Genomic DNA, 13,914 nt, shown 5'->3' with positions numbered 1-13,914 from the left:
TCCTCACCTCACCAGAAATAAAATGGGAGGAAGGGGTCAGAGCAGGAGGAGGAGAGTCACTCTGATACCTTGACATCTAAGTTCTTAGTTTTGACTCACGGAAACAAAGATGATACTGCAAGCCGTTTTCCCAGTCCTGAAGTGTTTCCCTGGTGTTTGGAATTGCTCTAGACTTTGCCATCCCTATGACATGTGGTAATTCTGCCTCCTTACTTAGTTGAGCCTGTCATGAGGTCTTTTATTTCCAGTGAAGAACTACCACTCTCATAGCCTCTATTTTCAAGGCTCTGATAGTTTTCAGAGCTTTTTGCCCAAAGTCTAAAAGACAGTCTTAGCTGTAAAGATTTCCCAATCTCCATCCCTTCCAGGCTCCCATCTGTGGCTCTGCCAGCTGGTAATCGGGCTCATTCATTATAATGACTGGAGCCCTTTCGGATGCCCCAAAGTCACCTGGAATAAATTCATTCCACATCAAATCCATGGTTTTACTTCCACCCCGACTTCTGTATAAAACTGTCAGGGAAACAACCAAGATTCCAGTTGATAGTAAGGTTCACAGTAAATCGGTGACTTATTTCTATCCTTCAAGATCTTCCCCATCTACCACTTTCTTCTAGAACTTTTATTACTTCTGAAGGAGAAAAGTTGGAGGAGAGTCATCGTGGAACTGATGGACTATGGAATATAAACAAACAGACAAACAAGAAACCTCATACCCAGCCCCAGGAATGTGTTCCGTCACCAGGCTGTTGTCAGTGACTGGGTGTGGAAAGCTATAATTGTCCCCTGCACCTGGCCACCCTGATTAGGCACTCTCAGTAGCCCCCAAGGAGCACTTGCTGTGAGATGTGTCTGCCATGGTGTCTCACTTGGGGCTGCTTCCCTTGTCTCTGACAAACACTAATGTGTGATTTCTCACCCACTTCCATGCACCTGAGCACTAACATAGAACTCAGAACCGCCTTGGCCGAGTGAGAGCCCAGAGGTTGAGATGTGTCTAAAGCTTCCTTCCAAGGGGCCATGTCCTGTGTGATTGATCTATTTATTTTTTTTTGCTTGGGCTCTTCCCACTACTTGATTTTAAAAATATGTTGGCTCTGTCAATTGCCTCAGTCTTTTAAGGCATCACTGTGCTCGGCTGATAACCAACTGCTTTTAGGGTTTATACAATTGGAAGTGGTCCCTGTTGTGGCTTTTGCAATTTAGAGGACTGTAGGTAGAAATGGAGAAACTCTTTATTTCCCTAAGTGTCCACTAAATGAAACACTAAGAGGGATGTCTTGGAAGCATTACAAGAGCCTTATGAGTCTTTGATAGCTTGAGATCAGGCAATTTCTGCAAGCCTTTAATCCCTCTTTAATACTCATCCTTATTTAGACTGTTAATACGTAGTGATTAAAGCCCTTTTGGTGAGATGTTTTGCTAGAGTGCTCAGTAATTCTCTCCCTCACTCTGGAACTAAGAGGCCAGACAGAATCAGGATTTCCCAGTAGAACCAAGAGACAGAGCTGAGCTAATATTCTCAGGCCTCCTGTGAAGTCAGAAACCTGTGACATCACTGGCCTCTGATCCACAGGCAAAGGGGGGTGGGGTGAGGCCTTATCTCTTCAATGGGCAGGTGTGTTCTTGGTGGTCAAGACAGAAGACCAAGAAGAGGGCCCCATAGTTTATCTAGTTGAGAGTTTTCTTTGTATTTTATAGAGAAAATATTAGTAGTGTAAAATACGCATTTGAAAAATAAGGCTTACTCCCTCAAGTCCGTGACAGAACAATCTGGCTCCCTTTCCCCGGGTAGGTCACCTGAGACAGACTGTGAGCAGGTAGAGCCTTTGTTGTCTCTTTGAGAGGATGTGCTTGGATCTTCACAATGTGAATTTGGACTTTGGTTGATTGTTTTTCATGTAAAAATTATTCTGACCCTGTGGAATGCCTAGCACAGTTCAGTATTGCTGTTTGGTACCACTACGATGAAATATTTTTTTCTTCCCTCTTCTAAAGAGTATAATTTTTAAAACAAAATAGTTGAGTCTTGGAGGTAGGCCTGAATGGAAATGAATTTTTGGCTCTGTGCTGCCTTGTGAAACGTGTCCAAGAAGCATGACATTCTGTGCTGAGTGCGTGAACTGCTGAGCCACTTGACTCTAACCGTATCTAATTTTTTTGTATTTTCTCTGTTCTTTCTGCTTCCACAAAAGATGGGCCAATCAAGCTTTTCTGTAGGTTGCTCCTCACTGCGTGTGTTGAGTATTTGCCATGCGTTCCTGTTGGTCACACTGTGCCTTGACATCTTTCCACTCCATTTTGCTTTGATCCATTGCATTTTGACTTTGTGTCTGCGGGAATTCTTGGTGGTGGCTGATGATTATTCCAGGTTTGCCCACACAGTCTAGTTGAACCTACACAAGAGATTATTGTCCTTGAAGCAGACATCCTGGATTCACATACTCTCTTCCATTCCCTCTGAGAAAAAGGTTTTCTTTTTTTTTTTTTTTGCTTTTAATTTTTAGAGTGGCATCTGAGGCTTCAACTCTAAAAGGATTTATTTTAGATCTCCTCTAGGGAAAAAAGAAGAAAAAAAAGGTGACAGATGCCCCCTTTCCATTCCCTTTCTCCCTCCCTCCCTCCCTCATGCTGGTCTCTGGCCCTCTCCAGGGAGCACTCACCCACCTTTAGCCTCAACCATGGTGACACAGTGCGTCCAGTAGTCACCTATGTGCCCTCCTCCTCTTCTCCAGTCCCACCCTGGTTAAAGTCAGAAAAACCTTTTCAAGGAGGAGAACTTTCTTGCCTGTGTTCTGATCTCAGGCTTATTCCTGACCCTGCTAAATAGTTAGAAGGGTGGCTGCAAATGGCATAACTTCTAGCGAGCGTCATGAGCCTGCCATGTCTATGAGAAGGAAGGTAGGAAGCCATGGGCACCAACCTGTCACCTCAAGTTATGAAAAGACTCCCTGGCAGCCCCTCCCCTGCTCCCCTGACCCCCAACATTACCGAAGTGCCAGAGGCAATGCTGGAGCAAGTGCTAGAGGAAGGTCCTTTGTCCCATTGAGAACATTCGTTTTCCTGGGTAGTGTAGGTGAAATACGCTGTGGCGAGGAATCTGATACCGTGGGGTAGTGGGGACAAAGGTGTCACATTTGGTGGTGGAGAGGCCTGGTTTGGCTGAAGCTGTGTCTGTGTTTCTGCATGCTTTTGTGTGGGTTTATCAGATGACATTCCTGCTGTTTAAATGGCCTTTGTAACTCTGGAGGAATGAGAGGTACCGTCTGTCTCAGTTAATGCCAACTGAGGCAGACCAGCAGCAGCTACAAGCTTAGTCGCGTGTTGCTTTTATATTATCTTGCACTGAAGTGCTGAAGTTCTCCTCCCTTTCTTGCCAATAATGAGAAATAGTGAATCTCCCAAGTAGTGTGGTGGCCTACCCAGGACAGACTGATGAAGGTGAATGTATATGGCTAAATGGTTTGGGAAGACTTCTTTATGATACATAATGGTCAAATATAATTTTAAATAGATTACCTATATATTACATAATATATATATTACCTATATATATTTTAGTTTATTCCCTCGCAGTGAGAGGAGTTGGCACTCCCATGGTCCTTAAAGATAGGTCCCATTCTCTCTATTAAGAGGTTTTCAGTGTTTTTAATGAATGTATCGATATCTCCTAGTCAAACATAGCTGACTCCCGGGGAGAACTTGCTTTTCAAAAAGAAGGGGAAGGGACTGTGGCCATTTCTGAGGAGCAATACAATTTCTAGATTTTTCTTTTCTTTTCTTTTTGAGATGGAGTTTCGTTGTTGTGGGCTGGGGTGCAATGGTGTGATCTCAGCTCACTGCAACCTCTGACTCCCAGGTTTAAGCGACTCTCCTGTATCAGCCTCCCAAGTAGCTGGGACTACAGGTGCACAGCAGCACACCCAGCTAATGTTTGTATTTTTAGTAGAGATGGTGTTTCACCATGTTAGCCAGTATGGTCTCGAATTCCTGACCTCAGGTCATCCACCCACCTCTGCCCTGCAAAGTGTTAGGATTACAGGCATGAGCCACTGTGCCCGGTGATTTCTTTTTCTTTTTTTTTTCTTTATCTGTCTATTTATTTTTAAAACAGAGTCTTGCTCTGTATGTACCTTTTTTGTTGTTCTGTTGTCTTACATGTTTTCTCAGGCTGGCATGATGGCTCATGTCTGTAAGCCCAGCACTCTGGGAGGCTGAGCGAGGAAGATTGCTTGAGTTCAGGAGTTCGAGACTAGCTGGACACCATGTGAAACTCTGTCTCTATAAAAAATATAAAAATTAGCCAGGTGTGGTGGCCACAGTTGTGATTCCAGCTACTTGGAGGCTGAGGTGAGAGGCTCACCTGAGCCTGGGAGGTTAAGGCTGCAGTGAGCCATGAGTGTGCCACTGCACTCCACCCTGGGTGACAGAGAAAGACCCCAGAAACTCATTTCAGCCATTCATGGCCCTTAGTCTATTTGAAATAACTCAGCAGCCAATATATCTTCATGATCGAAATCACCCACAGGAAGGTCTTGCCCTGGTGGAAAGTCGGCGTTCACAGCTTATCCTCCTGGTAGTCTAGGCAGCCACTGTCTGCAGCCCGATCATCTTCTCAGGTGTGTTTGTAAATATGTGGTCTACAGCCAAGAATTTAGGATGTCAAAAAATGGCAAGTTTTTGCCCTCTCTGCTATTTAATAACATGAGTAAGAGTCTTTTCTCTCCAACACTTTTATTTGTCCCAACCGTTGTCCTAGTATTTAACTGTAATGCAGCAAATTAGTTGCCAGAATTAAAAGAAAAAAATCAACCCTTGTTCCTTAGACAGCTTTTAATACAATGTTGTATCAGTGTGTGACCTCAGATGGCCCTGGCCAAGGCCATGTGTGTTGTTTCCCAGCTTTGAAAACCTACTTGCACACCTCTTGCCAACCTTCCTCCAGTGTTAAAGTGTCATCTGCAGAGACTGTTGTCTGATTGTTCCTGAGGGTCATAGGCTTTTGGTGGGATCTTAATTCCATTCTGTTTGACATCTTTAGCTGTGAAAATTAAGAAGCCAATCAAGACGAAGTTCAGAATGCCGGTGTTTAACTGGGTTGCTTTGAAGCCCAATCAGATCAATGGGACAGTCTTCAATGAAATTGATGATGAGCGAATTCTGGAGGTATTTTTCTCGGTTAGAAACTAGAGATGCACTCTGTGCAGCAGAGCCAACATGGGTGTTCTGTTAGCCTGGAAGTGTCACAGATCAGGTACTAGTGTTTTAAGCCTCTTGTTACAGGCCAGGTGCAGTGGCTCACAACTGTAATCCCAGCATTTTGGGAGGCCAAGGTAGGTAGATTTCCTGAGGTCAGGAGTTCGAGACCAGTCTGACCAATATGGTGAAACCCTGTCTCAAAAAAAAAAGTCTCTTGTTACAACGAAGAAACAGATATCAGAGAATAACATTGGATGCTATTTCGTAAGGTGGTTCTAAAACTATGTTTAAGGAGTTATGTTAAAATGGAATAAATGCTTTTGAGCATCTTCAGTGTATGCTGCAGAATATGGATCTGACATAATAATTCCTTCCCTTAATTGAGAGAAGTACGTAAAAACTTTTGGACTGTAAGTAAGAACCTAGTTATCACACTCACTGCTTTATTTGATGGATACTTTTAATCTGTGGCAGCTGTCTATACAAGTTAATTATTGAAAAGCAATTCAATTGGTGGGTTAGAATTGGTAGTACTCTACTTTTATGTTCACTTATTATTATTATTATTTTTTTTTGAGATGGAGTCTTGCTCTGTCACCCAGGTTGGAGTCCAGTGGCACAAGAGTGGCTCGCTACAACCTCTGCCTTGCAGGTTCAAGCAGTTTTCCTGCCTCAGCCTCCCGAGTAGCTGGTATTATAGGCACACACCACCATGCCCGGCTATTCTTTATATTTTTAGTAGGGACCGGGTTTCACCATGTTAGCCACGCTGGTCTCAAACTCCTGACCTGAAGTGATCCACCTACCTCAGCCTCACAAAGTGCTGGGATTACAGGCATGAGCCACCACACCCGGCCTGTGTTCACTTCTGTGTGTGTGCCATAAGTTGTACCCTAACAAAAACAAGAAAAATAGAGCAAGCCATGGCCAAAGACAACTTAATAGAAAAAGTAAGGTCTTTGCTTCAGAAACTAACTAACTGGTGGCTTTCAGAGTTAATTTTTAAATATAATCCAATTTTCCATGGTCATTCCTCTCTACCTTAGGATTTAAATGTGGATGAATTTGAGGAAATATTCAAGACAAAAGCCCAAGGTCCTGCCATTGATCTTTCTTCAAGCAAACAGAAGATATCACAGAAGGGAACAAACAAAGTGACATTACTAGAAGCAAACAGGGCCAAAAATCTGGCCATAACTTTAAGGAAAGCTGGAAAGACTGCTGAGGAGATATGTAAAGCTATTCATGTGTAAGTTCAGGGCATTCCGGAAAATTATATTCTAATAAGTTTATGATAAAATGAAAATGTGAATGTTATGAATTAGGAGATGACAGAAGTATTTCAATAGTGAGGCAAGACCCAAGATAAAACCTGGAGCAATTTTTGATATCCACAATTCAGAGACCTCTGTACTCTGTGTGTGCTACTTCAAAGTTGAATAGGATGCCAGCACAAGAGAGGTGGAGCAGAAATCACCCTGGGGAGTGTTGCATTAGAATGAGTAACTAATTGTTTTAGAAGAATAACATCTGGATTGTGACATCATTTATTATCTTGGTCTGCTCTCTTATGCGGGCCTCCAGCAATGCTTACATAAAAGGAAAGTTGAGCTGAGTGTGGCAGATGTTAAGAAAAGGTAGAAAATGTCCATTTCCTCTGGAGTATCTGGATTTTGTCCATATTTGTTGAATACAAATTTGTGGCATTTGTGGAATGAAACAGTTCAGTGCCAGATGCAAATATGATACAGATGCATATTTTAATTCATAACAACAGGAATGTGAATTGTTTTGCTTTTAGTACTTCCAGGACATTTTAAACAAAGTTCATTGTTTTATTCTTGAACTGCATAGAAGGCATTGGTTTTACTTCTCTTTTAGAAGAATCCTTCTATTCTTCTTGTGGCCATCGTGACTTTCAAATGCGATGAAGACATTATTAAATGTTTTAGGAACCATTTCTTTGTACATTGGTATCTTGTAAAGTTAGAGACTTAGAGGTGTAAATGACCTTGAGAAATCCTTTGTTCCAATTTTGTGTCCTCAACCAGGGTCATAATCTAGTAGTCCAGTGCCTCCTACAGTCTCTTCTGATTTCTGACATTGAAACCTGACGTGCAGCCTGGTTTTCAATCTTTATAGATCTTGTTTGTCTTGTCATGATGATTAAATGTAATTCTATTTAGCTGAACAAAGATTGTCCAGAGAATAATAGAGAATAGAGATTGTAAAAAATACTTCATTTGTTCAAATTAAGCATATATCCAAAAGGAACTTAAAGGAATGTATACACTTAACCTAAAACGTTCACATAATACAGGCATTTGGATGGGATTTTTTCCAAAGAAGAAGAAAAATTACCAGACTATTGGTTTAATTGAAATATTTTACATAACTCACCAGATATTCTGTAATGATGTATACAGTGTTAATCTCCTTAATTAGTAGTCCTTCACAGTGCCTTTAAACTGTGTCCTTGAACCACTAAACCACCAGATGCTTTAGCCTTTGTTCTTCCTCTTCCTATTTTTGTTTACTCCTGATTCCAGAGGCCTAGAGCTATGCCAGTACCCTAAAAACTGAGGATGGCAATTGTGATAAGGTCCAGGTTTTCAGGAAGAACCAATTAAGTTACCCGAGGCATAGTCAAGAGCCAGCACTGGGTGGGACTTCACAGGGCAGCTGGGGAAATCTTACACTCGTTCACTTGGTATTCAATGAGCTGTACCAGATGGATGAACCTGAGAAGTGGGTAGGAGGTTTTTCTCTCTAATGCTGATCTCTCCACTTCTGTATTTAGATTTGACTTGAAGACACTGCCTGTAGACTTTGTGGAATGCTTGATGCGGTTCTTGCCAACTGAGAATGAAGTGAAAGTGCTTCGGCTTTATGAGCGGGAAAGGAAGCCTTTGGAAAACTTGTCAGATGAAGATCGGTTCATGATGCAGTTTAGTAAAATCGAGAGGCTCATGCAGAAGATGACCATCATGGCCTTCATTGGGAACTTTGCTGAAAGCATTCAGATGCTGACTCCTGTGAGTGGACTGACTTTGGCAGAGAGTGGGACCAAAGAAATATGGAATCGTTATTTTTTAAAGTCTCTTCCAGAATTGCACTCAATGTGATGGTTCTAAGACTTCTTCCCAGAATTTTCTAAATTGCATTTTTATTTCAGCCATCTTTTCCATATTACGTATGCAAAGTAAATTTGAAAAATGGTGAATTTCCATATTCCATATTGCTATTCTCCCGAAAGAATGCCATTTATTGTGTCTACACATGTTCTCTAGATTTCAAAAGTACAGAGGACAAGGAAAACCATTTTCTCAAACTTGGTTTCCCTCTGAAGATACTAGTCCTCTGGCTGGGTTGGCAAGACTGAAAATGTGACTTTCATTTCTAAAAATTATGCCCTATCTTTAATGAGCAGATTTATAAGTTTTGGCTAAAAACTTTAAATATATCAGCATTTTCTTTCTTGGAAGTTTGTTACAGTAAACTGTGGTGATATAGACATAACAGCCAACCATCCTCATTCCCTTGTGTTAACCTAGTGGAGTTTATGAATATCATAAACTTCAGTTCTCTTTCAATTCTGTTTCTAAATAAATTTGTTGGTTTCTGTTATTGAAGTATATGTCTGTTGAAAACATGTTCTGAGAACTTCTGGAGGGTGTTATATTCCCCTCCCCCCTTTTTTTTTCATTTTTGATACCTCCTCATTGGTTTAAAAATATTAATTGTATGACACGATTAGAGGTGGTGGACAGGAAATTGAGTTCTACCAGAAGAAGCTGTGGACTCTTAACCCTGAATCTTAATGGTTATAGATTTGTTACAGATTTTGTGATAAGCAAGATTCCTATGTTACTTATTGTGAATAGTTTCAGTAAAGACCTTGCATGTAACAATATGATTACCCAAGACCAAGCAGACAATGAAATTTGTTATGCTTAGGAAAAACATAACATGAAGTCTTTAGGCTCTGAATGCAGGCCTGCTGCCTGCTTTCTTGTGTTGATATTCAGTTGCGAATTAGTTTCCCATTTTTAACATGTCTTTTTTTCTTTTCCTTCCATTGACTGGAATCTAGCAACTACATGCGATCATAGCAGCATCTGTCTCTATAAAGTCGTCCCAAAAACTCAAGAAAATTCTGGAGGCAAGTGCAGATTTTCTTGTATATAGGTGTGAAGGGCCGCTTGAGCTGTGTTGAGTACCTGGAGTGCTGTGCTGATGGGCTTGTTTTCACCTTCTGTTTTGCAGATCATCTTAGCCCTTGGAAACTACATGAATAGCAGTAAAAGAGGAGCAGTTTATGGATTCAAACTTCAGAGTTTAGATCTGGTGAGTGGACTAAAAGAAATCTGAGAGTTATATGAAGGACAGATGGCTGGCAGAGAAGTTAGGGTGATGGGGGGTGTTTTGATGAATATTTTCTATCACAGGAAGATGAATTGGTACAAATTTCTGGAATACTGTTTGACAGAGAGCACATAGAAACTATAGTTACTCATACTCTGACTCAGTGTTTCCATTTCTAGGCATCTTTTCTCAAATGTCTGAATTTTGAATGCTGTATTTTATTTATAATTGCAAATTAATAACAATCTAACTGTGGGAAATAATTAAATGTGCTTTAACACTAGTTAATATAGTGAACTATTCTTCCACCGTTAACATACTGATGAAGAGTGTTCCAAGAAAGGATGATTTTGTGTTTAGATAAGAAAGCAGAGTATGCATTGCTGGTATACCTGCAGGTATACTTAGTTTAATTTCAGCTAAGTAAACTATGTGGGAAGAAAGACTGAATGGAAATAGGCTAAAATGTTAGCAGAGGTTGGGTGGAATCATGGAAATTTTCTAAACTGCTTTTAGTAACTTTTCTATATTTTCTTGAATTTTTGTTGTCGTTACGTGCAAGGAGCTCTCATTTGCGGAATCACCTAACTAATGTGAACAAGACTAGAGAAAATCCTCTTTGGCCCCCCTCCAGGCTGTGCAGGCTTAACATGATTGCTACTTGAGAAGGCTGGACGGTGGGTTGAGTCCCCAGGCCAGGGAGCTAGTTATTTAAAAGGAGTGTTCTGTCAGTCACTGTTCTGGCCTCCAGCAGATCACAATCAGTTAAGCATGTCTGTTTCAGGTTGTCACAGGCTAGGAAATAAAGGAGGGGCTGAGCTAAATGTAAAAATGAGCATAGGAGCCCTGCTGTGTAGGAGGCACCTGCACATGCCTGCTGGCTCTACATCCTGTTTCTCTGGCTCTTCTCTTTGAAGAGCACTAAAATTGGAGTTGTCCTGCTTTTAAGGCAGGGAAGGCGGGATAGCAGATGCAGGGCTGGGAGAGTTCATGTACGTCCAGTAATCAGTGTCCCCCTTTCCCATTAGGGCTGTGATCCAAGACCCCAGTGGATGCCTGAAACCTCAGATAGTACTGAACCTTATATGTACACTGTTTTTTCCTAGAGATGCATATCTGTTATAAAGTTGAATTTATAAATTAGGCACCGTGAGAGATTTGCAATAACTAAAAAATAAAATAGGCTGGGTGTGGTGGTTCACACCTGTAATCCCAGCACTTCGGGAGACTGAGGCAGGTGGAACACCTGAGATCAGGAGTTCAAGACCAGCCTGGGCAACATGGCAAAACTCCATCTCTACTAAAAATACAAAAATTAGCTGAGCGTGGTGGTGGGTGCCTGTAATACCAGCTACTCAGGAGGCTGAGGCAGGAGAATTGCTTGAACCCGGTAGGCGGAGGTTACAGTGAGCCAAGATGGCACCACTGCACTCCAGCCTGGGTGACAGAGTGAGATTCTGTCTCAAAAAATTAGATAGATAGATAGATAGATGATAGAACAGCTAAATAAAATATGTTACTTGAACACAAGCACTGCAGTAGACGGCTGTTGACCTGATAACTCAGATGGCTGCTAAGTGACTAATGGCAGTTAATGTCTACAGTGTGGATCTGCTGGGCAAAGGGGTGATTCTTGGTCTAGGAGGGATGTCAACTCCACATGCAAGGTTTTATCATGCTACTCAGAATGGTGTACAGTTCAAATCTGATGAATTGTTTACTTCTTGAATTTTCCGTTTACTATTTTTGGATACCTGAAACGTGTGGGTTTCCTGAAACCATGGGAAGTGAACCTGTGGATAAAAAGGAACTAGAGTAGAGGAAAGCTGTGAACCATTCTTAGGTACTTTGAGTCATTTCTGTAGTTAAGTATGTGCCCTGGTTGGAAAGTCGTCGAGCCAGCTAAGTGTCAGTGCACTGGTTCACTGAGGAACAAATGGAATTCTCACTCTCCTATGGGAATGGGCCAGCCTGTGGGGCGACTGTACTCAGTGAATGACTCTGGGAGGGAAATCATCATCTGAGGGGTAGCTCTCCCATTACCCTTTACTCTTGTACCTAACCCTTGTTCTCTTTTGTTTTCAGCTCTTAGATACAAAGTCAACAGACAGGAAGCAAACGCTGTTGCACTATATATCCAATGTGGTGAAAGAAAAATATCACCAAGTGTCCCTGTTTTATAATGAGCTTCATTATGTGGAAAAAGCTGCTGCAGGTACTTGATTTCAGCTATTACCGTTCCTCTTGGGTACTTAATGCCTTTAATTGTGGTGGAGCCATTCCCTGCTGAAACACTCTTCACAACCCATTTAAAAAGCCAAGGCTAAGAAGTCAGACACTCTGAGCTGGAACACATTGGCTGTGGTGTTGTCACCCTGAGAGCAGAAGGGAATGTGGGCGTAAAGGTCATCTCTGTGTCCTCTCTGTAGAGCCAGGCTGCTGAGAGTCATATCCCTTCCCTCTTTTATTCACTGCCCTTTTTGTTCTGCTGCTGTTGTTTGAAATGTGGGAATGAGAATCTGAGAATCACTGTCCAGCAAACGCTTTTGATTTTGTGCCATTCCACTTGCTCAAGTGTGGTAGTTCTAAACATTTTGCCTTTGCCTGAAACTAGTTAAATTATCAGCACCTATTGGTTGTCACTTTGCTAAGACAGGTATACATTTTCTCATTTAAATCATCTGTGACTCTAAGATAGCTGGGATGCACAAGGTAATAGTATCTCCATGTTATAGGTGAGAAAATTGAGATTTTTTGAGGTTAAATGTCTTGCCCAAAATCACATGAGTAGAAAGTGATAGAAACAGGACTAGAAACCAGGTCTTACTTCTCATGAAGTATATCATCCAGTTGTACCATGTTCTCTTGAAAGTACCTTAGATTAGAAAAAGGAATGATATGCAGATTGACCTTAGAATCAGTTACAGGCCGTGATTCTCAAATTGTGATATTGAACCATAAGCAGGCAGTGTTTATTATTAATTCAGATTCCTGAGGGCTACCTCAGACTTACGGAATCTTCGAGGGTGAGGCCTCTAACCTAGCCAGGGTAAATGGTTCTGTATTCTCACTAAAGAGCACTCTGTTCTGCCATCTTGTACAAGGTTTCTCATATTGTGTTACAACAGTTTGTATGTCCATTGCAATCTGTGTACTTTTTAAAGACAGGGTCTTGCTCAATAGAGCAAGGCTACAGTGCAGTGATGTGATCACAGCTCACTGCAATCTTAACCTCCCAGGCTGAAACGATCCTCCCATCTCAGCCCTCTGAGGGGCTTGGACCACAGGTACACACCACTATGCCCAGCTGATTTTTAAAATTTCTGTAGAGATGGGGTCTTTCTATGTTGCCTAAGTTGGTCTTGAATTCCTGGGCTCAAGTGATACTGTCGCCTCAGCCTCCCAAAGTGCTGGGATTACAGATGTGAGCTACCATGCCTGGCCATTGTGTGCATTTCTTAAAGGTATATCAGGTTTTATTTATCTTTCTCATTCAGCCCCTGAAAATTGGATGTTGGAAATAAACAAATGAACAAGGGAACAAATGAATGAATGAGATGATGCAGTTACTGGGATAAATACTGCAGAAGCCATGGTGGTGACTGAGGGGCAGGGCAGATGGACGTGACTCTGACTATGAAGAACTATGTGACGCAGACTAGACAGACCTAGAGCGAGCTTGGCGCTCACTTAGACAGTTAGCAGAATTTTTGTTCTGACCAAGTGATCTTCCTCCTTTCAAGTTTCCCTTTGCCTAAATTAGTTCTTACACCTCACAATTCCAATTTTAAAAAAATGTTAAAAGCTATTATAATTTCCCCATGACCAATGAATACTAGCTCATTTTGTTTGGTCCAAATGGTGTCACTTGAAAAACATCAGCGAAAATGGGAGACTGGGTTGCTCCCTGGCAGAACCGTTCTGTTTGCTCTCTGGTGCCCAGGTTGCCCAACACAGATTCTCTATGCCTTCACTCACGTATTCACTCCTTCATTTATCCAGTGAGCACCTTTGAGTGCCCTCCATGTACTTGGCACCATCATAAGTATTGGAGAATCAAGGATGATAAGACAGTGTGAGTCAACTAAGGGAAAAACTGACTGCACTGTTTTTATTAGGTTGGTACAAAAGCAGTTGTGGTTTTGGACCGTGAATTTTAAATCATTATAACTAGGCTCAAATACATTTTTATTATGGGTACAGTGGCTCACACCTGTAATCCTATTACTTTGGGAGGTTAAGGTGGGTGGATCATCTGAGGTCAGGAGTTCTAGACCAGCCTGGTCAGTATGATGAAACCCCATCTCTATACAAATACAAAAATTAGGTATGGTGGCACACACCTGTAAT

At 41.6% G+C, this 13,914-nt stretch overlaps 1 protein-coding gene across 15 annotated transcripts in view; it reads left to right on the top strand.

Moving 5' to 3' along the window:
- Positions 1-13,914, top strand: part of FMNL2 (formin like 2) — a 323,982-nt gene that overhangs the window by 295,421 nt on the left and 14,647 nt on the right. For 9 of the 15 annotated variants that reach the window (XR_013518929.1, XR_013518927.1, XR_013518928.1 and 6 more), the window contains 6 exons: positions 5,042-5,166; positions 6,246-6,448; positions 8,000-8,234; positions 9,293-9,361; positions 9,466-9,546; positions 11,650-11,779. Coding sequence is in view for 11 of the 15 variants with exons in the window: in XM_035304895.3 (XP_035160786.1) it covers positions 5,042-5,166; positions 6,246-6,448; positions 8,000-8,234; positions 9,293-9,361; positions 9,466-9,546; positions 11,650-11,779 (843 nt within the window). In the remaining 4 variants the exon portion in view is untranslated. Of the gene's footprint in view, positions 1-2,195; positions 2,217-5,041; positions 5,167-6,245; positions 6,449-7,999; positions 8,235-9,292; positions 9,362-9,465; positions 9,547-11,649; positions 11,780-13,914 lie in introns of all 15 variants that reach the window. The other 6 variants (XR_013518926.1, XM_035304894.3, XM_035304884.3 and 3 more) reach the window with 1 other exon arrangement.

Source organism: Callithrix jacchus, chromosome 6 (genome assembly GCF_049354715.1).
Source record: "Callithrix jacchus isolate 240 chromosome 6, calJac240_pri, whole genome shotgun sequence".
Classification (NCBI taxonomy): domain Eukaryota; kingdom Metazoa; phylum Chordata; class Mammalia; order Primates; family Cebidae; genus Callithrix; species Callithrix jacchus.
The sequence above is the reverse complement of the archived record's forward strand: the minus strand, read 5'-3'. Positions and strand labels throughout refer to the sequence as shown.